The sequence below is a fragment of the Trachypithecus francoisi genome, unplaced genomic scaffold, assembly GCF_009764315.1.
Source record: "Trachypithecus francoisi isolate TF-2019V2 unplaced genomic scaffold, Tfra_2.0 Lachesis_group13, whole genome shotgun sequence".
NCBI classification, from domain to species: domain Eukaryota; kingdom Metazoa; phylum Chordata; class Mammalia; order Primates; family Cercopithecidae; genus Trachypithecus; species Trachypithecus francoisi.
The window spans coordinates 54,244,375-54,270,737 of record NW_022681458.1 but is presented as its reverse complement, the minus strand read 5'-3'; the positions used below and the strand labels follow the sequence as shown (position 1 = coordinate 54,270,737).

Sequence of the window (26,363 nt, the reverse complement as noted above, 5' to 3'; positions counted from 1 at the left end):
TTAATAATTTCATCATTCTAAATTTTCTTTTACAGCAGTAAGATTCAATGTGCTTTTGAAAATATAATACTTAACTGAATAAAACAAAATATGAGTGAAAAATATAAAGCTGGAAAGACATAAAGAAACAATGTAATGATAGTACTTAATTTTTCAGATAAAAAAAATCAGAATCACAAAGGTATTGATTTTTACAAACGAAGTAGTATTTAAAAATTAGACTCAAGTTCATCTGGCATTCAATTCACTGCTCTACCTATTGAATGTAAGGGCCTAAAGTCATTTTGAATATATCGTACTTTCCAACTCCCACTGAAAGCTTGCATTCCCTTAATGACCTCTTAAGTGCTAATTGAACACTTATCGAATGCCTACAATTTAGGGAATTTATTAATCCCTGAGACAGCCATCAATTTTTTAAGATCTCACATAAGAAGGAAACATATTATAGAAAGGTATTTATACTTCAGCTCTCACACATTAATCCTCATGCTTAGGCTGGGTTGAGGGTGATAAGGGAGGATGCGGATGGGGATCTGGGGAGGGTCTGAAATAGGCAGGACTAAAGGGTAAGGCATGCAGAGAACTTAATTCTCCTTTCACATAATAGTGTTTCAATTATTAAAAGCACATATTATGCTCCCTCGTAGATCTCACATCTCTTTACACTTTCCATTTCCTCTTGAATCATGTTTCAAATCCTCCTTGTGATTTCCAAGGTGTGACATTCAGTGCTGAAGCAAGATCCACAAATGATTAGATCACTGTGGGACTCAGCGGAACATTCACAGACTCTTTCTAGATAAGTCGGAGTCAACATTTTAATGCTTCAAATCCACCTGGGCAGGAGATTTGTTTGCATTCTGTTGGCTTGCTTGCTTAGTTGCTCGTTTGTTTGTTTGCTGTAAAGAGGAGTAGCTCAAAGCCAATCTGATTCTGATAAATGGCCAAGGTAGATAATTCCTGGCCCAAACACTATGTTTCTTTATTATGATTATTTTAATCCTAAGATAGCAATTTTAATAGTTACAGAATTCCTTACACTCAGGCTAAGTTTATATATAAATATGCCAAGTTTACATTTGACATGTTCACATGGACTACTTCTAAGCAAAATCTTAAATATCTGAGTAAGAACATGTACTTTTTATAATTTAGCTAGGATCTATATTTTTACACTGGTAATTTTTAGCTTTTTATGTTATTTCTAACTGACCAGATATTTGTGGTTCCTGATTATGTTTTCCAGTATTTTCACTATTTTCTCAGCTCTGCATTTTGTGGAAATATTTTCTGTATATTCATTTAAATCTGATAAATAAGTTAACAGACAAGAACATAAAAAAGAGTCCTGAAGAATTCAAAAGAAAATTCCCTCCAGAGTGACATAAACATTTAGGCATGGTTATTCAATCCATTTCTAATCTGTCCTCTGAGTAACACCAGAGACCTTGCCTAGTGCTATATTGACTTTAAAAGCGCTTTAGACTGCCTTTGATGCACTGCTGTGCCAGTAAAATGATTTACCATCTTACACCGAGGCTGGTAATTCCTAGTGTTGTTTTACAAAATAAATTTGGCATAGAGCTAAATATCATATGAAAGTTTTTCATGTGATACATAATCAAAAGCTTACTTCAAAGCATATTTTAAAATAGATTAGGAAAATTGTTGCTTTTATGAGATTAAATCTCTTGAACAATTTGAATCTCAGTATTTCAACGAACACATTATTAAGCAACAACACAGGTATACATATATTTAAAGACATACTTCTAATACACAATCCACTTCACTGGTATCGGGATAATAGTTTCCTGGAAGCAATAAAATCCACAAGATTCTTACCAAAAAAGCTGGGAACCTTGGTTGATTGTGGAGTCTGGGAGTTATTCACAGCACTGAGCTGGGTTCCATAATTATCCACCTGGAAACCATCCACTGGAAAAAAATACAGCCAATGAAAATAGATAAACATTGTCACAATCTCATATTTGGACTCATGAAGCATACAACAGTTAATAAAGCAGACTTCTGGCAATTTCATTCACATTGCTATGTTAAATTAGCAAACAGTGAATCTTTAAATATATTGTAAGGTAATACTTCCATGAGTAACTGTAGTTCTTGGTCAAAAAAGCATGACAGTTAATGTTTAAGTCATCCCTTCAATCAATGTTACAGGCAGATAAAACTAATTGATTTTAGGTGGTAGTTTTCATTAACTGTTTGCTCTCATATTTGTATAAATGTGAAAGATTTCAACAATTCTATTGCGCCAAAATTGTAATGCAGTATTCTCAGGAAGAAAAATTAAATAACGCAACATAAAAAGAATTAGATCTATGAAAATAATTTCTTAAATTTCTATGCTTTTTAAAAAGCTATAGTCACAAATCTCACATTTAATGAATATATATCTTCATTTGCATGGCTAAAACAAAATCTGAGTAAGCTTGAATATCATCTGAGATGCCTTAGTTTTAAAAGAATGCCCATAAATGTACTAAAATGAAATGAGAAGTAAACTTACAACCATCTTCACAGGTGTTCTTGCATTCTTCCAGTGTCTCAAAATTGTTCATATTGCCCAGGCATCCACCATACTTGAAACGTTCGCACTGTTTTGACTGATTGTTATAAAAATACCTGGTAATATAACCTCTACATATTCCAGGATCTTCTTCCAAAAAGCAGAAATCTGGCTTTTCTAGAAATTATAAAATTGTCAGAAGGCAATATTCTTTTGTGTAAATAAATTTCTGATTTTAATAAAATTTATAAATAACTGGCTAAGTTATTTAAGGAGTAAGCATAAAAATTAAAAAGTAAAAGATCTAACTTTATCCACAGCTATACACTATTAAAATTATCTATCATTATTTTGGGAATGGCATTTCAAATTCTAAATTTCTCATTGTAAATTAATAGGGATTAACTATCATTTTTTTTACAAATTTAAGGAATAACATATTATTTTACCATGTACCACTGTTGCTTTGAAATTACAAAACTTTATGGCAAAAATGTGGTTTAATTATTTTTAATATGTTTATGTGTATTAACATTTAGGAAAGGTCTATGAACACTTCAAGTTATTGAGGGTGGCTTCTCAAGAAAAGCATTTTAGTGTGTTGCTTAACAAAGCTACACGTTGTGCACATGTACCCTAGAACATAAAGTACAATTTAAAAAAAAAAAGAATGGTTTAAATTCTTAAAAATTGAAAAAGAAGACTTGAGGGGATGAAGTTTTCATGGCTAGCCTTAGAAGTTCCTGAATTCTTATGCAGGAATTAATATCTGTACTAGGTAGCACATCCTCTACTGCTGTGTTATTTTTATTTTTTCCTTCTTCTTGTCATTGGAATGACTTCAATAATGCAGAGGCAGAAAGGAAATACATGTTCAAGGATTGAAGAGGCTTTTGCAAAAGACTAAAACTTCTTCTTTGATAGTGCTCCAAAGCAGGCTAAACACAGCTGTCATAGAAGTTGTGCCACTGTGATCTACATCACCAGCTCTGTCTACATGCATGCACTGTGAAAAGAAGTGAGCTAATTTTCAAAATTATTATGTGCACAGGCATATTTGGCTTGAATTTTTAGAACAAAATTCCAATTTCTCAATTTTTTTCCTGCAAGTATATTACCATAGTGGCAAAATTGAACTGTGGTAACCTTTTTCATCTTAAAGCAACTTGTTCTTCTATGTCAGGGAAGCAATACCCACAAGTATTTTACTATAAAAAAGAACGTGTATTTAATAATGTTAATGATTTCTGCAATAGTTGCAGATCTATAAAAGAACCAACTCCTTATTAAAAAGTTATTTTATTAAGTAAAACTTGCTACTATAATATAGTTTTAAAAGTATTTTCTGTAACTTTTCAATGTATTAATTTGAAAGTTAACTTTGTTTCTTCTGTTTTGCCTCTTGTTTTTCCAAATGAATGTTTTTATGATGTTTAGTTAAGTGTAATAATATGTGGGGGAAAGGAATAAAATAATTCTTTAAAATTTTATAACATTTTATAAGGTAAAAAATACATTGAATTACTATCATATGATTTGTTTTAGTTTTAATGTGTACTTTTAATGAAATTTTAAATAATCTGAACAGAGGATGCAAAAACTTTGTTTGCCAAAAGTGGATGTGGGAAAAATATTACATATAAAAACATAAAAGTATAACAAATTATGCTGATAAGTATAATTAAGACACTGTACATGTACATAAATATATACACCTGATATGTACCCACAAAAATTAAAAATAAACAAAACAACAACAAACAATAAACTGTACAACTGAAAGTTGCTATTTTTTATATGAAACCACATTGGGAAACATGAACTTATTTGAAGACAAAGTTGAAAATAGACATATGTAAAATAATTCTTTTTTGACCTGCAGTTTAAACTACAGTTGTAAATCAAGAAATTAATTTCCCATTTTCTTCAGGTAAATAAATTAACCTTCTTATTGAATTTGCATAAATAACCCTTGCTCTAAGTTGGTGCTCAGTTGAAATTGAGTAACACAGAATGCAGACTAGATAAGCTACAGCATTATTACTGTCAACTTTTGTTTGTGTCTGAACACTTGGGAATTGTCTTGGACCAAACTTTATTTCTAAGGGATTGTATTAAATCTCAAATCTATAATGGTCCAATGTTAGGAAGCATAATATAAAGCTAACTCAAAATTGATCAAGTCTTTGTTATGAATAGGTGTTAGCATGTAAGCATTTTTCACATTCATATGAACACAGCTTTATTCTCTAACTTTCATATAAAATATGAGTTAGGAATGATTGAATTCTGAATTATAAATACACACTTTATAGCATAAATTTACATTAAAATATTACCTGTATTTAATTTTTTTCTAGTTTTATGTTTTTGGTAAAAGGTCCTAATATTTAAAGCTTGGTATTTTCTTTCACAAAAATATTTATTTCCCTTTGTAGACAAAAACTTCTTTATTATAAATATGCTATTTTATTTGATACTACAGATAAAGCCTTCATTTAATTAAAGTTCTAAACATTTTTGTCAAGATTATTTTAATATTTATAGGAACCTATTTTTTAAAATGGTAAGTACATACATTTACTTATGTTTCTTGTACAAACTTTGCTATCATCTTTATTTTATACATTCTGATTCCAATTCTGGTCAGTGATTTGGGCCTACAGATTATCAATGTGTCACAGAAATTTTCAAATCTTTCCCACATAAATAAATCAAAATAAATAAAATTTAAATGCACTTTGAATTTTGTGGCCTTTCATGTCCTGAGTTAAACTATTTTATCTCTTTGTTCAATATTTTCTCATTGAAATGCAAATGCCATAACTGACAATTGGACCAAATCAGTTTCTAGACCTTTTTAAAAGGAGGTTGGTTTCCCTGATCCATTGATACCATTCTTTCTTGTGCTAATATGCTTGTGAAAAAGTAATTATTTTTAGCTGAAAACAATAAATAATATGATTTAAATTACACAATTAAACATACACATACATGCTAGATATTTATTTTTAAATATCTCCACTTACTTTTGCATGTATAACTGCTGACAACTCAAGACACATACATCCATTCCAGGGAATATTTGGTGAAACTTGCTAAAGCCACACAATGCTGAGATTAACAAGTGATTAGAGATCAGAGAAATAAAGTAAGACTCAAAACATCTAAATCTCTATCTGGAAGATGTTAAAATAGCATGTGTGGCTCTGGACTACGATTGAACTAAAACTAAATATCATACTACATTAGAATTAGAGTAAATATGGTGTTTGGAGCCTCCTCTGACAAATATAATGCATATATTTTCCTAATTTTTGATTATGTCCATTGAAACACGTAATAAATCATTTTGAAAATGACATGATCAATTTCTCATATGTGTTTATGATCAATCTCTTTTATGGGTTTTTTAAATCAATCTCAGAGAAACTTAAGAATTGAATATCTATACTGAATCAAGAACCAGAAATAACAAACAAGGAAGCAAAAAAACAAAAAGTTGAATATCCAAATGCCTTATATAAATGTTCCAAATTTACAGACAAATAAATATTCACCTTGTTGCAATGTCGTCTGTATGATCCTGTTTGCATTATCTGTAATCAAAAGAATATATGAATATCAATTGCCACAATTTATGATGTCATACTATGAATTTGAATTTAACAAACAAGAGTGATGTATTTATTACGATTAAAATTATTCTTATATAGAAAGTCTTAATAAAAATTGGATTTCTTTTTCTTTTCTCTAAAAATTAATCTTTTCTATTTATTGTAACCATGAAGCCACTTCATTTCAATAGAGTAATGTTTTAGAAACTGTGATAAAACTTTCTAACACACTTACAAAGCTGAGAATTCATAGTGACTATGTCTACCGTTCAGGAGATCTGTACTAAAAGCAATTATTTAAAAAATGTGAAATATGAAAGTAATTCAAGCAGCCTACATTACATATAAAAATAATTTGTTAGATACCTAGGAATAAAAGTGAAATTAACCAGAATTATTTCCTTTCCTTATTCATTCCCTTGCTTCATTGTCTCAACCCAATCGCTAGTTTCATTATTATTACCAATGTAGAGAAGAAAAGGCATCTGGGACAGGTTGTTTGGCTTAACATTTGAATTAACGGAATCATTTCCCTCTAAAACTAGAATGTTAGTTGTCTTTGTCCTACCATATTCCAAATATGAATTCTAAGTTCTAATTTAAATGATAGGTAATGAAATTTAAATTGACAAAAATAAATCTATGAAGTTTTAATTTGCTCACATAGACATTAGGAAAGTTGAGTCATATTTATTTTGTTGTGGAATCATTTGCTTTACAGAGAAAATCTTTGGTCAAAGCAGGTTACCATTAGTTATATGGCCAGAGAGATAGAAAGGGAGCGAGAGAGAGGAAGGAAGAAAGAATGAGAGAAATAATATGAATTGGGTTATAAGCCTCTTTTAGCAACAGGATCATCCTTTTTTTCTTGAAATAGTTAATTCTTCTATGGAGAGTAAAATGTCTGTGAAAGGGAAACTAATGGACCCAAACTTCTTTTAGAATTGTACTATGTTTTATTCAATAGCCTTTTAAGAAAAAGAGGTGTGTGTGTGTGTATATGTATAGCCGTATCTGTTGAAGTAAGTTGTTTGGTTTACTTTGCTTTCACTGCAACTAACCAACTTCATATTAATGTTTTCAACTAGATTGTAGACTGTCATATAATCTGACATTACAATATTTAGATATAAAACTAATATGATTTAATTGATAAGGAGAAGAAAGAAATGTGTACATATAATAAGTACATAAGACTAGAACACTAAACAATTTTCATTCATGATTTACTATTGACAATAGTCATAGGGTGGGAATATATAAATGCTTGATTAATACAATTTTTGAAAGAACGTCTATTTTGTTTGCTGTTACATTCTCCATAGGATTAATTCAGGTAATATACATGCCAACTAACTCAATGTGGTTTAGCACACTAGAATTTTAAGTGTATTTATATTACCAATAATTATCTTTGAGGAATCTAATAATAATAACCTTGGACATGATAACTTGTATGGCAATAGCAGTATGAAAGCAATTAATAGTTAAAAAAGATTTATAGCAAATTATCAAGTTTTCTTAGATTTAGGCAGGACAAACCATTTAACAATGCTTTTTAACGAGCAATGAGAGAATGTTAGACTAATTTCCATTCTAGTACTCTTTTGAATTTCAACTTATATTAATTTGTTTTAATATTTCATTATGAATATTAAAATGTAAGATTGACAACAAAAACATCCCCAAATTTGCATTTGGTTGACACACATTGGCATATGATATTTATACCTCAAACTGACTTATTGATTTTTGTTTCTAAATCCATTCAAAAGTGTGCCAGATGTAAACAATGATATGTTCATCTGGGTGTGCAAGGAGAGTGTTAGATAAACACCACTTATGTGAAGTTGGTAGAGAGTGTTGTTCAAATCTTTTATATCCTTAGTGATTGTTGTTTACTTTTTTTGTCAATTACTGAAAAAAAGGTGTCTTGGACTATGTAAACTGAACTGAGGAATTCTACACTCTGACTTCTGCCAATTTTTTCTTTAAAAATTTTGGAGTTTTACAATTAGGACCATGCACATAGACATTAAGGATTGTTGTGTCTTTTTTATTAATGGACCCTATTATAAATTTCTTTCTTTCCACCTGGTAGTACATCTTATTCTGTAGTCTACTTTTACTAATCATATCTTTTTCCATCCTTTCACTTTTAATCACTCTGTCCTTATTTTTAAAGGGCCTTTCCTATAGACAACATGCAGTTAGTTAGTTCTTGATTTATTTTTGCATACAGTATGATAATATCTACCTTTTAGCTGGAGTGACTGGACCATTAAATTTTAATTTAATCTAATTATCATTAGAGTTGATATATTACAACTCTAATTACATTAGAGTTGAGTACAAATATCACTATTTGATTTCTGTTTCTCATTTCTTCTTTGTTTCTGTTTCCCTCTGTTCATGTCTTCTTTAGAATGCCTGCAATTGGATATTTTAATAATAATTTCATCTCCATTATGGACCTATATGTTATTTCTGCTTATTCCATGTTTTTAATGGCTGCTTTAAAGATTAGAATGTACTAATCCATTACAGTCTAGTGCCAAGTAATGTATGCCATTGTCACCTGTAGAAACCGCAGAACTTTATAACAATAATCTCATACTTTTCTCCTTCCTTCCTGTGTGCTTTAATTCTAAATCCTTTAATACTAATTGTACTGCTGGTCTACGAGGAATAAATTTCCCCAGATAATGTTGATTTGAAAAGTGCTTATTTTAAGAAGTAGATTACTGATTGGCACTTTTTTTTTCTCTTTCGGTTCTTTATTTTTTCTTTTTAAAAATTTATTTCTTTTTTATTTTCATAGATTTAGGGGATAGAAGTACAATTTTGTTACGTGGTTATATTGCATAGTGGTGCCATGGATTTTAGTGTAACCATAACCCAAATAGTGTCCATTGTAACTGTTAGATGGTTTCTCACTCCCCAGTCCACTTTCATCCTCTTATTTTTCTGAGTGTCCATTGTCTGTTTGTCTGTTATTCTACTATGCCCACATGTACACACTATCTACCCCACACTTATAAATTAGAACACGTGGTATTTGAATTTCTGTTTCTGGTTATTTCACTTAAGATAATAGCCTCAGGCCGGGCACGGTGGCTCAAGCCTGTAATCCTAGCACTTTGGGAGGCCGACACGGGCGGATCGAGAGGTCAGGAGATCAAGACCATCCTGGCTAACACGGTGAAACTCCGTCTCTACTAAAAAAATACAAAAAACTAGCCAGGCGAGGTGGTGGGCCCCTGTAGTCCCAGCTACTCAGGAGGCTGAGGCAGGAGAATGGCGTGAACCCGGGAGGCGGAGCTTGCAGTGAGCTGAGATGCGGCCACTGCACTCCAGCCTGGGCGCTCCGTCTCAAAACAAAACAAACAAAAAAAAGATTAATTGCCTCCAATTCCATCCATGCTCTATAAAAGACATGATTTTATTTTTAAGGGCTGAGTAGTGTTCCATGGGGTATATGTATATATATAAATATCACATTTTCTATAACCAATCATCTGCTAATAGACACTTATGTTGATTTTATATTTTTGCTATTGTAAATAGTGCTGTGCTAAACATACAAGTATAGTTATCCTTTTGATATAATGATTTATTTGCTTTTGGGTAGATATCCAGTACTGGGATTGCTGGAACAAATGGTAGTTCTATTTTTTGGGTCTTTGGGAAATCTCCATACTGTTTTCCATAGAGGTTATACTAATTTACATTTCCAGCAACAATGTATAAGCATTCTCTTTTCTCCTAATCTTCAACATCTGTTATTTTTTGCCTTTTACTAATAGCCATTCTGACTGATGTAATATGGTATCTCATTGTAGTTTTAATTTGTATTTGTCTGATGATTAGTGATTTTCAGCCTTTATTCATATGTTTGTTGGCTGTGTATATGCTTCTGTTGAAAAATACCTTTTTGTGTCCTTTGTCCATTTTTTAAATGGTTTGTTATTTTCTTGTTGAATTGTTTGAGTTACTTGTAGGTTTTAGATGTTAGTCGTTTGTCCAATACACAATTTGAAAATACTTTTCTCATTCCTTAGGTTATCTGTTCAGTCTGATATTGTCCAATACACAATTTGAAAATACTTTTCTCATTCCTTAGGTTATCTGTTCAGTCTGATATTTCTTTGTCTGTGCAGAATATTTTTAATTTAAGTTACTTGTGGTCAACTTTAACTCTCATTTGTCAATTTTTGTTTCTCTTGCATTTGCTTTTGAGGATTTAGTCATAAATTCTTTGCCTAGGTGAATATGTAGAAGAGATTTTTCCAGATTTTCCTCTAGAATTATTATAGTTTCAGGTCTTACATTTAAGTCATCGATCCATTTGGAGTTAATTTTTGTATAAGGCATGAGACATTGTTCCAGTTTTATTCTTCTGCATATGGCTATCCAATTTCCCAACACCATTTATTGAATAGAGTGCCCATTCATCACTGTATGTTTCTGTTGATTTTGTCAAAGAACAGTTGGCTGTAAATAAGTGTTACAGCCAGGAGGGAGGCTGTACCCTGCAAAGCCACAGGGGTGGAGCTGCCCAAGGCCATTGGAGCCCACCTCTTGCATCGGCGTGACCTGGATGTGAAACATGGAGTCAAAGGAGATCATTTTGGAGCTTTAAGATTGGACTGCCCCGATGGATTTTGGACTTGCATGGGGCCTGTAGACCCTTTGTTTTGGCCAATTTTTCCCATTTGGAACAGCTGTGTTTACCCAATGCCTGTACCCCCATTGTATCTAGGAAGTAACTAGCTTGCTTTTGATTTTACAAGCTCATAGGCAGAAGGGACTTGCCTTGTTTCAGATGAGACATTGGACTGTGGACTTCTGAGTTAATGCTGAAATGAGTTAAGAATTTGGGGGACTATTGGGAAGGCATGATCAGTTTTGAAATGTGCAGGCGCATCGTGTAAGCTGTCGATGGATCTACCATTCTGTGGCCTGGAGGACAGTCACTTTCTTCTCACAGCTCCAGTAGGCAGTGCCCCAGTAGGGAATCTGTGTAGGGGGTCTGACTCCACATTTCCCTTCTGCACTGCTCTAGCAGAGGCTCTCCATGAGAGCCCCACCTAAGCAACAATCTTCTATCTGGGCATCCAAGCATTTCCATACATCATCTGAAATCTAGATGTAGGTTCCCAAACCTCAATTCTTGACTTCTGCACACTCTCAGGCTCAATACCATGTGGAAGTTGCCAAGGCTCGAGGCTTGCACCCTCTGAAGCTCTGGCCCTAGCTCTGCATCGGCCCCTTTCAATCATGGCTGGAGTGGCTGGGACACAGGGCACCAAGTCCCTAGACTGCACACAGCACAGGGACCCTGGGGCCTAGTCCAGGAAACCACGTTTTCCTCATAAGCCTCCAGGTCTGTGATGGGAAGAGCTGGCACAAAGGTCTCACATGCCCTAGAGACATTTTCCCCATTGTCCTGGTGATTAACATTCAGGTCCTTGTTACTTATGCAAATTTCTGCAGCTAGCTTGAATTTTTCCTCAGAGAATATAATTTTGTTTTTTTCCTTTTTTTTTTTCTTTTTCTATCTTGTTTATTTATTTATTTATTTTATTATACATTAAGTTCTAGGGTACATGTGCACAACATGCAGGTTTGTTGCATATGTATACATGTCCCATATTGGTGTGCTGCACCCATTAACTTGTCATTTACATTAGGTATATCTCCTAATGCTATCCCTCCCCACTCCACCCACCGCATAACAGACCCCGGTATGTGTTGTTCCCCAACCTGTGTCAAAGTGTTCTTATTGTTCAATTCCCACCTATGAATGAGAGCATGTGGTGTTTGTTTTTTTGTCCTTGTGATAGTTTGCTGAGAATGATGGCTTCCAACTTCACCCATGTCCCTACAAAGGACATAAACTCATCCCTTTTTATGGCTGCATAGTATTCCATGGTGTATATATGCCACATTTTCTTAATTCAGTCTATCACTGATGGACATTTAGGTTGGTTCCAAGTCTTTGCTATTGTGAATAGTGCGGCAATAAATATATGTGTCCCTGTGTCTTTAGGGCAGCATGATTTATAATCCTTTGGGTTTATAGCCAGTAATGGGATGACTGGGTCAAAGGGTATCTCTAGTTCTAGATCCTTGAGGAATAACCACACTGTCTTCCACAATGGTTGAACTAGTTTACAGTCCCACCAACAGTGTAAAAGTGTTCCTGTTTCTCCACATCCTCTCCAGTACCTGTTGTTTCCTGACTTTTTAATGATCGCCATTCTAACTGGTGTGAGATGGTATCTCATCGTGGTTTTGATTTGCATTTCTCTGATGGCCAGTGATGATAAGCATTTTTTCATGTGTCTGTTGGCTGCATAAATGTCTTCTTTTGAGAAGTGTCTGTTCATATTTTTCGTGCACTTTTTGATGGGGTTGTTTGTTTTTATCTTGTAAATTTGTTTGAGTTCTTTGTAGATTCTGGATATTAGCCCTTTGTCAGATGAGTAGATTGCAAAAAGTTTCTCCCATTCTGTAGGTAGCCTGTTCACTCTGACGGTAATTTGTTTTGCTGTGCAGAAGCTCTTTAGTTTAATTAGATCCCATTTGTCAATTTTGGCTTTTGTTGCCATTGCTTTTGGTGTTTTAGACATGAAGTCCGTGCCCATGCCTATGGCACAAATGGTATTGCCTAGGTTTTCTTCTAGGGTTTTTATCGTTTTAGTTTTAACATTTAAGTCTTTAATCCCTCTTGAATTAATTTTTGTATAAGGTATAAGGAGGGGATCCAGTTTCAGCTTCCTACATATGGCTAGCCAGTTTTCCCAGCACCACTTACTAAACAGGGAATCCTTTCTCCATTTCTTGTTTTTGTCAGGTTTGTCAAAGATCAGATGGTTGTAGATGTGTGGTATTATTTCTGAGGACTCTGTCCTGTTCCATTGGTCTATATCTCTGTTTTGGTACCAGTACCATGCTGTTTTGGTTACTGTAGCCTTGTAGTAGCTTGAAATCAGGTAGTGTGATGCCTCCAGCTTTGTTCTTTTGGCTTAGGATTGTCTTGGCAATGTGGGCTCCTTTTTGGTTCCATATGAACTTTAAAGTAGTTTTTTCCAATTCTATGAAGAAAGTCATTGGTAGCTTGATGGGGATGGCATTGAATCTATAAATTACCTTGTGCAGTATGACCATTTTCACAATATTGATTCTTCCTATCCATGAGCATGGAATGTTCTTCCATTTGTTTGTGTCCTTTTTTATTTCGTTGATCTGTGATTTGTAGTTCTCCTTGAGGAGGTCCTTCACATCCCTTTAAGTTGGATTCCTAGGTATTTTATTTTCTTTGAAGCAATTGTGAATGGGAGTTCATTCATGATTTGGCTCTCTGTTTATCTGTTACTGGTGTATAAGAATGCTTGTGATTTTTGCACATTGATTTTGTATCCTGAGACTTTGCTGAAATTGCTTATCAGCTTGAGGAGATTTGGGGCTGAGATGATGGAATTTTCCAAATATAAAATCATGTCATCTGCAAACAGGGACAATTTGACTTCTTCTTTTCCTAACTGAATACCCTTTATTTCTTTCTCTTGCCTGATTGCCCTAGCCAGAACTTCCAACACTATGTTGAATAGGAGTGGTGAGAGAGGGCATCCCTGTCTTGTGCCAGTTTTGCAAGGGAATTTTTCCAGTTTTTGCCCATTCAGTATGATATTGTCTGTGGGTTTGTCATAAATAGATCTTATTATTTTGAGACATGTCCCATTAATACCTAATTTATTAAGTTTTTAGCATGAAGGGCTGTTGAATTTTGTCAAAGGCCTTTTCTGCATCTTTTGAGATAATCATGTGGTTTTTGTCGTTGGTTCTGTTTATATGCTGGATTACATTTATTGATTGGCATATGTTGAACCAGTCTTGAATCCCAGGGATGAAGCCCACTTGATCACAGTGGATAAGCTTTTTGATGTGCTGCTGGATCCGGTTTGCCAGGATTTTATTGAGAATTTTTGCATCAATGTTCATCAGGGATATTGGTCTAAAATTCTCTTTTTTTGTTGTGTCTCTGCCAGGCTTTGGTGTCAGGATGATGCTGGCCTCATAAAATTAGTTAAGGAGGATTCCCTCTTTTTCTATTGATTGGAATAGTTTCAAGAGGAATGGTACCAGCTCCTTGTACCTCTGGTAGAATTCGGCTGTGAATTTGTCTGGTCTTGGACTTTTTTTGGTTGGTAGGCTATTAATTATTGCCTCAATTTTAAAGTCTGTTATTGATCTATACAGGGATTCAACTTCTTCCTGGTTTAGTCTTGGGAGGGTGTATGTGTCCAGGAATTTATCCATTTCTTCTAGATTTTCTAGTTTGTTTGCATAGGGGTGTCTATAGTATTCTCTGATGGTAGTTTGTATTTCTGTGGGATCAGTGGTGATATCCCTTTTATCATTTTGTATTGCATCTATTTTCTTCTCTCTTTTCTTCTTTATTAGTCTTGCTAATAGTCTATCAATTTTGTTGATCTTTTCAAAAAACCAGCTCGTGGATTCATTGATTTTTTGCAGGGTTTTTTGTGTATCTCCTTCAGTTCTGCTCTGATCTTAGTTATTTCTTGCCTTCTGCTAGCTTTTGAATGTGTTTGCTTTTACTTCTCTATTTATTTTAATTGTGATGTTAGGGTGTCAATTTTAGATCTTTCCAGCTTTCTCTTGTAGGCATGTAGTGCTATAAATTTCCCTCTACACACTGCTTTAAATATGTCCCAGAGATTCTGGTATGTTGTGTCTTTGTTCTCACTGGTTTCAAAGAACATCTTTATTTCTGCCTTCATTTAGTTATATACTCAGTAGTCATTCAGGAGCAGGTTGTTCAGTTTCCATGTAGTTGTGTGGTTTTGAGTGAGTTTCTTAATCCTGAGTTCTGGTTTGATTGTACTGTGATCTGAGAGACAGTTTGTTATAATTTCTGTTCTTTTACACTTGCTGAGGAGTGCTTTACTTCCAACTATGTGGTCAATTTTGGAATAAGTGAGATGTGGTGCTAAGAAGAATGCATATTCTGTTGATTTGGGGTGGAGAGTTCTATAGATGTCTATTAGGTCCACTTCGTGGAGAGCTGAGTTCAATTCCTGGATATCCTTGTTAACTTTCGTCTCGTTGATCTGTCTGATGTTGACAGTGGGGTGTTAAAGTTTCCCATTATTATTGTGTGGGAGTCTAAGTCTCTTTTTTGGGTCTCTAGGGACTTGCTTTATGAATCTGGGTGCTCCTGTATTGGGTGCATATATATTCAGGATAGTTAGCTCTTCTTGTTGAATTGATCCCTTTACCATTATGTAATGGCCTTCTTTGTCTCTTTTGATCTTTGTTGGTTTAAAGTCTGTTTTATCAGAGACTAGGATTCCAACCCCTGCCTTTTTTTGTTTTCCATTTGCTTGGTAGATCTTCTTCCATCCTTTTATTTTGAGCCTATGTGTGTCTCTGTATGTGAGATGGCTCTCCTGAATACAGCACACTGATGGGTCTTGACTCTTTATCCAGTTTGCCAGTCTGTGTCTTTTAGTTGGAGCATTTAGCCCATTTACATTTAAGGTTAATATTGTTATGTGTGAATTTGATTCATCATTATGATGTTAGCTGGTTATTTTGCTCGTTAGTTGATACAGTTTCTTCCTAGCATCAGTGGTCTTTACAATTTAGCATGTTTTTGCAGTGGCTGGTACCAGTTGTTCCTTTCCATGTTTAGTGCTTCCTTTAGGAGCTCTTGTAGGGCAGGCCTAGTGGTGACAAAATCTCCCAGCATTTGCTTGTCTGCAAAAGATTTTATTTCTCCTTCACTTATGAAGCTTAGTTTGGCTGGATATGAAATTCTGGGTTGAAAATTCTTTTCTTTAAGAATGTTGAATATTGCCCCCACTCTCTTCTGGCTTGTATAGTTTCTGTTAACAGATCCGCTGTTAGTCTGTTGGGCTTCCCTTTGTGGGTAAGCCAACATTTCTCTCTGGCTGCCCGTAACATTTTTTCCTTCATTTTAACTTTGCTGAATCTGACAATTATGTGTCTTGGAGTTGCTCTTCTCACGGAGTATCTTTGTGGCATTCTCTGTATTTCCTGAATTGGAATGTTGGCCTCCTTGCTAGGTTGGGGAAGTTCTCCTGGATAATATCCTGCAGAGTGTTTTCCAACTTGGTTCCATTCTCCCCGTCACTTTCAGGTACACCAATCAGACATAGATTTGGTCTTTTCACATAGTCCCATATCTCTTGGAGTCTTTCTTTGTTTCTTTCTATTCTTTTTTCTCTAAACTTCTCTTCTCGCTTCATTTCATTTATTTTATCTTCAATCACTGATACCCTTTCTTTCAGATGGTCGAATCGGTTACTGAAACTTGTGCATTTATCACGTAGTTCTTGTGCCATGGTTTTCAGCTCCATCAGGTCATTTAAGGACTTCTCTACAATGGTTATTCTAGTGAGCCATTTGTGTAATCCTTTTTCAAGGTTTTTAGCTTCTTTGCGATGAGTTCAAACTTCCTCCTTTAGCTCAGAGATGTTTGATCATCTGAAGCGTTCTGCTCTCAACTCGTCAAAGTCATTCTCCATCCAGCTTTGTTCCATTGCTTGCAAGGAACTGTGTTCCTTTGTGGGGGGGGGTCCTGTTTTAGAATTTTCAGCTTTTCTGCTCTGCTTTTTCCCCACGTCTGTGGTTTTATCTACCTTTGGTTTTTGATGTTGGTGACCTACAGATGGGGTTTTGGTATGGATGTCCTTTCTGTTTTTTATTTTTCCTTCTAACAGTCAGGACCCTCAGCTGCAGGTCTATTGGAGTTTGCTGGAGGTCCACTCCAGACCCTGTTTGCCTGGGTACCAGCAGCAGAGGCTGCAGAACAGCGAATATTGCTGAAGAGCAAATTTGCCGTCTGATCATTCCTCTGGAAGCTTCATCTCAGAGGGGTACCTGGCCATCTGAGGTGTGAGTCTGCCCCTACTGGGGGGTGCCTCCCAGTTAGGCTACTTGGGGGTCAGGGACCCACTTGAGGAGGTAGTCTGTCCGTTCTCAGATTTCAAACTGTGTGCTGGGAGAACCACTACTCTCTTCAAAGCTGTCAGACAGGGACATTTCGAGAATGTAATTTCCTTTTCACTTGCATTGTCAAGCTGCAAATTTTCCACACTTTTATTTTCTGTTTCCCTTTTGAAACTGAATGCCTTTAACAGCACCCAAGTCCCCTCTTGAATGTTTTGGTGCTTAGAAATTTCTTCTGTCAAATACTCTACATCATTTCTTCAAGTTCAACATTCCACAAATCTCTAGGGCAGGGGCAAAATGCTGTGAGTATTTTTGGTAAAACATCAGAGTCAGCTTTGCTCCAGTTCCCAACAAGTGCCTCATCTGTATCTAAGACCACCTCAGGCTGGACCTTATCATTCATATCACTCTCAGCATTTTTGTCAAAGCCTTTCAATAAGTCTCTTGGAAGTTCCAATCTTTCTCACATTTTCCTGTCTTCTTCCGAGTCCTGCAAACTGTTCCAACCTCTGCCTGTTACCCAGTTCCAAAGTCACTTCCACATTTTCAGGTATCTTTTCAGCAACACCCCATTCTACTGGTACCAATTTACTGTGAGCAAGTCACATCTTACATGGATAGCAGCAGGCAAAGAGAGAGCTTATGCAGAGACTCCTGTTTGTTAAAACCATAAGATCATGTGAGACCCATTCACAACCACGAGAATAGCATGGGAAAGACCACCTGCCCCCCGCTCTGTCCCCCATGATTCAATCATTTCCCAGCAGTCTCTCTCACAACACATGGGAATTATGGGAGCTACAAGATGATATTTGGGTAGTGATACAGAGCGAAACCATGTAACACACACTGTTAGAAAACCACAACCACTTTCACTTTCTAATCTCTAATAGCCACCTCCTCTCTTCAGAGAGACCACCATGCTGTACTTGGGTTTTCTTACTATAATGGCGGTTTTGAATGCCTTCACACAGGAAGCAGGGGAGGTTGCAGGGCTCATCATATGTATTTACCTTCTCCCAGAGGTCACAATCCTACACTGCCTTTTGTTCAATGTTTGCAGACAGTAGTTTTTTACATTTTGCCCAGTTTTATAGTTCTTTATGTTGGGAGAGAAAGTCTTGTTCTATTTGTCCATCATGGCTGCAGATTAAATTCTCTCCCTAGGTGCATTTTTAAAAGTCTAGCCATACTTTTTCTATATACCAGCTATATCCTTATCAGTAGTCTGCTGTATAAAACACTCAGACATTCATATTATAATGGCAAGTGACTTTTTTTTTTCATGGAGTCTTTCTTTGTTGCACAGCTGGAGTGCAGTGGCACAATCTCAGCTCACTGCAGCATCCACCTCCTGGTTTCAAACAATTCTCCTGTCTCAGCCTCTTGAGTAGCTGGGACTACAGGCACATGCAACCATGCCCAGCCAATGTTTGTATTTTTAGTAGAGATGGAGTTTCACCATATTGGTCAGGCTGGTCTAAAACTCCTGATCTTAGGTAATCCACCCGCCTCGGCCTCCCAGAGTGCTTGGATTACAGGTGTGAGCCACTGCACCCAGCCTCAAGTGACTTTTGATAGATAATGAGGAGATGGGGGTAAGAGAGTTACATTTACATGCTAGCCAGAAATGATATTTTAAATGATGATAAGCAAGGCTATCACTGGTGAGCAAAATGATTACATTGACTAACCTTTAAAGAAAAGGGTAACTTTTGCACAGTGATAAACCATAAGACTTGAACTACACACATATATAAAAAGAACAGGTATATATTTCAAAGAAGAGGCCAGTTGATGAAAATAAATCACCTGCTAAATGAAAGAGCGGGGATTAAAAAGAATGAGGCAACCAGGCTTCTAGCCAAGGTACTGACAACTAAGAATGATTCTCAACTCAACACAAAAGGATACTTGGCCCAATATGTATGGAAGAAAATGGGGTATAGAAATCTGTGATGAATGGAAAAAGACCAAGCAATCACAAAAACCAAAGGCACCACTGAGGACCACTGAGCTGCCTAAACTGTGTTAGTAACATTTCTAGGGCATCTATGGAGAGGAAACAGAAATCAGTGCTGTGAGGTTAAGGAAATATATTCATGTCTATTCTCTTCTTTCAGCTCTGGAGCACACAACAAAACATCTTACAGAGTCACAGCGGAGAGAAGTTCACTCTTTTCACCACACTGAGGTTTTCCCACAGGCCAAGAGCACCATGATGCCAAGGCTGTTTAGTAAAAGGTATTTAGAAAGCAGTAACAGAGTGGGAATGCAGAGCTGCCTGATTTGCAAAAAACAAGACATCTAGTGTTACTAACCAGAGATATCATTTCTGTATCACCTCAATTGTATCCAATCAGCTCTATGAACATGCTATGGTAGAATATTGGGCTAGAAACTAGGGAAATAAAATCAACTCAGCTTATTCTATCCCTTGAGTAACTTACAATTTGGAAGAATAACCTGAGATTTAAAAAAAATTCAAAATTTTTGTCAGTAATTATTTGTAATTTATCTTAGTGAGAAGATATAAAATCTTTTTATATTGTATAAAATTGTATTGTATAAAATTATTAATCTATTGTATAAAATTACAATAAGGTAATTAGCAAAATTTGCAAAACAAGTTAAGTTTTAGTAGGATTAATGTAGAATAAAAGTTTAATATAATATGACATCCTTTTGAAATTTATAACTTAGTAATATTAATATAAAACATTAGGTTTAGTAAAGTCCACAAGGGTCATCAGGGATGATTTTTCTTTTCTATGGTATTCTATTTTTATTTCCTGTAGTATTTCAAGGTTCCAATAATAAAAAAAAACCTTACATTTCATATATAGTTCTAGTATTTCATGCAGCTTACAATTTTCTTTTTTTTTTTTTTTTTTTTTTTTTTTTTTTTTTTTTTTTTTTTTTGAGACGGAGTCTCGCTCTGTCGCCCAGGCTGGAGTGCAGTGGCCGGATCTCAGCTCACTGCAGCAGCTTACAATTTTCTAACAAGAGCCATAGAGCTTCAGTTTCCAGATTCATGATCTTGAGAGAAGATAGAGATGATACCATTGTGTTGACAAAGGAAAGACTAAGCCAATGTAACTAACAGTTTTTCTTCTGCCAGCTGAGATTACAAGTCTGGGAGACTGAATTACACCCACTTTATTTCAAAAATACTTCACAATTCTGTGAACATGAGTTGAGGTTGTTTTCTTCTGTCTTTATTATGGAGAAGAGTGTAAGACAATAAATGAGGCCTCATATATTTTGTAATTCACTGATATGAAAAAATGAAAAATGATAGTTGAATGCGCAAGCTGACCTTATCTAAAATTTGATAATTTGCTTTAAAATGTCCCTGAGGCATATGGAGAGTTTCTGGTACCTATAAATATGGGTATTTCATGGTACAATTCAGAATTATCATTTTCCTTAAATGTTTTTAGACTTCCCTGAAAGTCTGAAAATGTGGAAATAAAATATTCCTTGGAAATATTAAAATAGCATGAAATTACTTTTCTCCGTCTTGAGTAATAAGGATTCCCAGAAACCTACCTCTTGTACACACTTTTTTGCACTCTTCCAGACTTTCAAATCGATTCTGATTTCCTCCACATCCCCCATATATAAATTCTTCACACTGTCGAGTGAAAATATTGAAGAAAAATCTCTTCATGATTGCTTTACATGGGCCATCATCCGGCTTGAATGCACAAAATGAATGCATAAGTTTCAGTGGTGGCAGCTCAGTATCTAGAAGGTAAAAATAAAAGATATAACATGTAATCTCCATCAACACTATAATGATGTTCTTTATTTCCTCTTTAATATACCCTGATTTTAAGGAAAAGTGCAATAAAACATGCTGATAAGATAGTTACCAAAATTGTAGATAAAGTTAATAAATTCACCAAATGAGACACAACTTCTAGACTCTTGTTAGAGATGTATTGCTTAAATCATACCAATCGAACTGGGAGGGAATTGAGTAGTAGTTGTAAGGCAACTTCATTCAAGTGGATGTGTCCTCAATAGACTTCTTCTTTTAACTCAGCTAGTGGACAGTTCTTTGAATTTCTCTCCTTAACCCACACTTGTATCACTTTTTACACATAAAACAACTCTTTAAAAGCAACAGTATATTCACTTTCATATATATATAGATACACACACACACACACACATATGTATATAACACTATATTAAACCATTCCCTAATTATGAAAATTTATGTGTTTGATGTTATGAAAAATATACTTCATGGTGCTTTTTTTTTAACTTACCATACCATCCTTGGGTTTTAATAATGCTGAAATAATGTAAATAATGCTTTCTGTGTTTTAAATAGAATGAGGCAATTCTTTTGACTTCAACTTATATATTTTTTCTTTAAATACTTAGCTACTAATTTTCATAACAGAATTTTCTATCCTAGGAGTGGGCATACAAACAGAGGAAACTCAAATAGATTTTTTAAACATTTTATTTTTTTCAAGTCCAATAAAATTAATACGAGCCTAATATTAAATAAGTTCTATTTGTTTACCAGTAAAGATAGACACTGAAAATTGTAGGTGGTGCAACCAAAAGAATAATGACAAAAATGCCATATAATACTTCTTAAATATTTTCTGCATATTGAGTCTATGTATTTTCTATATCTTTGGCAATTGATTATTAATCTCTTATGGGGAATATTGAAACCAATAAATGACCTAAACCAATTTTTCCTCTGGGGGCAGCAATATTATATTAAATTAAACAGATGAGTATAAATATCTTGAAAAAAAGTGTTTTCATGCATTCTAAAATAGTTTACTTTGAACAACAACAAAAAAATGAATGGATGAGACTTTAATATTTTCACATAAAATATTTTTAAAGCATAAAATACAGGATAAGTTTTTGAAGTATGATTGTCTCAAAAGAAATCCGTTTTAAATTTCCTGTAATTTCAAAAGGTGAATTTTTTGAAAGAGAAAATATGCATATAATAAAAATTAAATTAGATAATTTTATTACTCACATTCCACCTATAATATATTATTATTCTAATCATCAGTTTTGAATTCATAGCAAGTATTAGTTTTATTTTAGTAATGATAAAACTCTTTGTAACAAAATGATTGAAATGATATTGTTAATTTTTTATATGAGCCATAAAATTGTAGGTAGTATTTACAATCTTGGAAGGGTTAAAAATACAGTTTTCTATACATAAGTTGGCATTTTCATGCTGTTTGATTCATGTGACACTAATTATTTTTGAACATGTAAATTTTATCTCAACTACTAACACTGCTTTCAATTTTTAAAAATTCTAGTTAAATTTACATAATACCATCTCATTACTTTGATCTATTTGGTCAGTTAATTGATTTTTTTCAATTGAAATAAATTGAGCTGACAGAACTGATAGAAGAGTATGTTTTTCAGTTCCAGAATTTGTTAAGTTAGAATAACATATGACAGATAACTATTATGAAAGAGGGATAGTTTCAGTACCAAACACAGTTGTCATAAAATAGCTAATTAGCAAGTAAGAATGTTGATCAAACCTTTAACTAAAGTTGAGTTTTATGCACATATGTATTTGTGTGTCTTCAAATTTCTCTGGAGTTATTTTCAATTGACAAAATGTAATGTTTGTGTTTACCGACATGATTTTGAAAATAATTTTAAACCAATAACAGTGTCACTAAATCCAATAAATATCTATAGTCCATATATAAATAATTTTATCAAAGTGAGTTAAGAAATATTGGTGAACATTGACAAGTTTAAATGTCATTTCTTTTTTTTCAAATTCTTTAACATTTTATGTTGATGAATTTATCTAAAATATGATAATTTGCTTTAGAAGATCTCTCAGACATATAGAGAGTTTCTGGTACCTACAAATATGAGTACTTCATGGTAAAATTCTCCATTTTTCTTATATTAGATACACAAGTACTTTTTTAATAGAAATTCATAACATAAATATAATTGAGGATTGCTAAAAATACTTCCTAAAAATAGAAAAATGTATCAACCAAAATGACTTGTTAAAACATATTTTCTCTATCACTGAGGTTATAACTGTCAGTTTAAATTTAAAAATCATTGACTTTTTTTCTGAGTGGCACATTTATGAATAATTGTAAATACTGTTTATAAATGTTTGTCTTTACTTAAGGATTTTAGAATGCTGAGCTGACATTTTGAGTTGTTATGAGGAACAGGAAAAGTTGGTGTGAAGACCCTAAGTGGTGCATCTCACTTACAGCCGTCCCACACCACAACAAGTATCATCGAATTTCGTATCATGAGTTTCTGAACTCTAGACATGTTTGTTTTGAAACCAATAAAAATGTGACCGATCGGTTCTTTAAATATTGGACCCCAGAATTCACATAATTTCAATTAACAAAGCAGGAATAAAAATATTCTGGCATTTTTAATTTTACAGCTGTACACCATTATCTCGAATTGCTGTAGAAATTCTCATATAATGTGATGTTATTCAGTCCCAAGTTAATATTACTTTAGAACTTTGGAGACATGTTATTGAGGCAGTGTTTCAGATAGAAAACTTGAATAAAAATCTGTATCTGGAAAACACAGGGAACTTGACCTAATACATGAGTTGCCATGTATATTCAGAAAAGTCATTTTTTAAAATCAATAATTTTTATCAGATACTATTTGGTGATTTCTCTACTTTTTATTTTTAATATATTTGATAGGGTTTATCATCAAGCTAAATCTTTTTTCCATTTTCTGCATTAAAAATACACCCTAAGTTCAATCTGCTATTTAGTAATTTCGCCAGCAGGTGGTGGCAGTGCACCACAAAGGCAAAACCTGATTAAACTGGCTGTAGTAGTACCTAGCAATAATAGCTAATGTTGCTCACTGAGTAATTACAATACTCTTGACATTTTTGTAATTGTACCCTTGAATGATCATAACTACCTACTGAGTTAAGCATTATTATCTTCATTTTATAAATTATAAAATAGCATTGCAGAAATTAAGTAAATGACTTAAAATCATACCATAAATGATGGGTTTAAAATCGATCCTCACATGGTTTTACAACAGCTATCTCACACATTCTTAACAACTGCATGATATTGTCACAGATATGTGACTGAGATTCCTAAACTAGCATTTGGATCAAGCATACAGTTTTAATTATATAATTTCCACTCAATTAACAACCTTTATTTTCAAACATTCACCTTTATGAAACTAAAAATGGTTTCAATAATAGAAGTAGGTGATACTTTTATAGAAATTTTCTAGGAGAAACACTAAATATTAACTTTTATGAATTATATTTTGTTAATTATTAGGTGATTATTTGTCTTTATTCACACTTTAATGTATTTCTTATAGAAATCCTGTGTTAGAATATTCTTTGTGCAGTGATCTTGCAGTGGTCTAAGCACAGCATCCCTGGACTCAAGCAATGGCCAGGTGTGCTGTGTGACCCACAGTGTCATGCCACTCCACCCAAAAGGGATGGAAATCTGCCTTGATTTTCATTTCTTATTTTGAAAAAACCCTTTTGAATGTGAATAATTGTGTATTGACCATGTGTCAGACACTGTACTGTCACTACAGATGTGACAGTAAATTAGATGACAGCAGCCCCTCGTTCATGGAGCATATAGACACTAAGGACTTATGCAAATATTCAGAAAGTCCTGGGTGTTGTGCGAGTGAACAGTAGGATACCTAAACTAGCCTGAAGGGGTCAGCGATAACTTTCCTGAGACTTGAAATTGAGACTTGAGGGAAATGTTTACAGAGGTAATCATTAACTTCCAGCAGTCATGAGAAAGCAAAACACATACAGGGCAATGTACAAGGAATTTAATCTGATCCAGCCATTTAAATAGAATTATGGTTTACATTAAATCATTCGCATTCGATGTCATGAATTTTATGTCTCGTAGTCTAAAGGTTACAATCCTGCCTTCCCCTCCCCGCCCCCTGCCCCATGTCCTGGGATGTTGGATAGAGGGCTTACTATATTTGCTGCCTGAAAACATGTCATGCCCTGGACTGTAAGAATATTCATCCTCTTGGAACTTGTTTGCGAAGCTAGGGCTTTCAGGTAACTTACCATCTAAGAATCCACATGCTGCTTGCCTCTAATTAAAGAATTTGATTTTTTTTTTTTTTCTGTCAGGTAAGAACAAACATGTACACTTTACCTTCTCCGTGTCAGAAAATGTGCCAGATGCTTTTCCACTTTTTATATAAAAACCATAGAAAATCACTTATTTAAATTATTCATTTATAGCTTAGGACACTGGGAGTCAGAAAGTTTAAATAACTTATTCAGTTTCACAAAGGTACTAGGTGGCAAACTGCACCTGCAAACTCAGGTCTATCTGATTCTAAATCCTACAAAAGATACTTGCCTTTCATTAAATGTTCACTCTTAATTTTCTCTCTTCTAGCCCAATGGAATTGTTTTAAAAAGCTTATCACCACTATTTTTATTATCATTTTTTGTCTTATCTAGAAGTTAATTATAGATTATCCTCCCTGTTGATTGGACTGATAAAAAAATCACCTACTACTTACTTGTGAGAGAAGCAATAAAATTTGATGCATTTTTCTATTAATGAGTACCTTATTTCAATTAAATAATATACTTCTATAAAATGATGTTATGACCTTAGCACCATGGGATAAATTGTATCTCCAAAATAGAATTTTTCAGATGTGAGATTGGATTATTATAAAAATTTATTTTAAACAAAAGCAAAACAAAACTAGATAAAACTGCAACTAGCTGGTGAAGAGGTCTTTAAGTCTAGCTTAAATATCAAAATTATTTGTTATCCACCTAGGTTTGGAAGCTACCTTATAGTAATTTTAAATTCTGGCTTAATTACTGATGACTTAATTCTGGATTATTGATTGACTATGGCAGCAGCTGCAACAATTTCAAGAACTTCCTGGTTATCCAATATTCATTTTCTCAGTCCAGTTGAGGCGAATTGGACTGGGACAAAACAGGGAACACTTGGATCGATTTGCTTCTCACTTCCCACAAGTGAGGTTGCCTGTTTTTTTCCCTGTTAGGACTTATTTTATCCTCCACCTTCCTTGTTTCTGTAACCTCCGGAATGTTCGAATCTTAACCCACCAACTTTTGAGAAAAAAGCTGAATCAGGAAAAGCTGAATGAGGAATTGAAACTCATAATGT

At 34.2% G+C, this 26,363-nt stretch overlaps 1 protein-coding gene across 5 annotated transcripts in view; it reads right to left on the bottom strand.

Moving 5' to 3' along the window:
- The window catches only part of TFPI (tissue factor pathway inhibitor), a 102,054-nt gene that overhangs the window by 18,678 nt on the left and 57,013 nt on the right, over nucleotides 1–26,363 (bottom strand). For all 5 annotated transcript variants that reach the window (XM_033230916.1, XM_033230920.1, XM_033230919.1 and 2 more), the window contains 4 exons: nucleotides 20,707–20,904; nucleotides 6,094–6,132; nucleotides 2,534–2,710; nucleotides 1,849–1,941 (listed from right to left, as the gene is read on the bottom strand). In XM_033230916.1, the coding sequence (XP_033086807.1) occupies nucleotides 1,849–1,941; nucleotides 2,534–2,710; nucleotides 6,094–6,132; nucleotides 20,707–20,904 (507 nt within the window). The remainder of the gene's footprint in view (nucleotides 1–1,848; nucleotides 1,942–2,533; nucleotides 2,711–6,093; nucleotides 6,133–20,706; nucleotides 20,905–26,363) is intronic.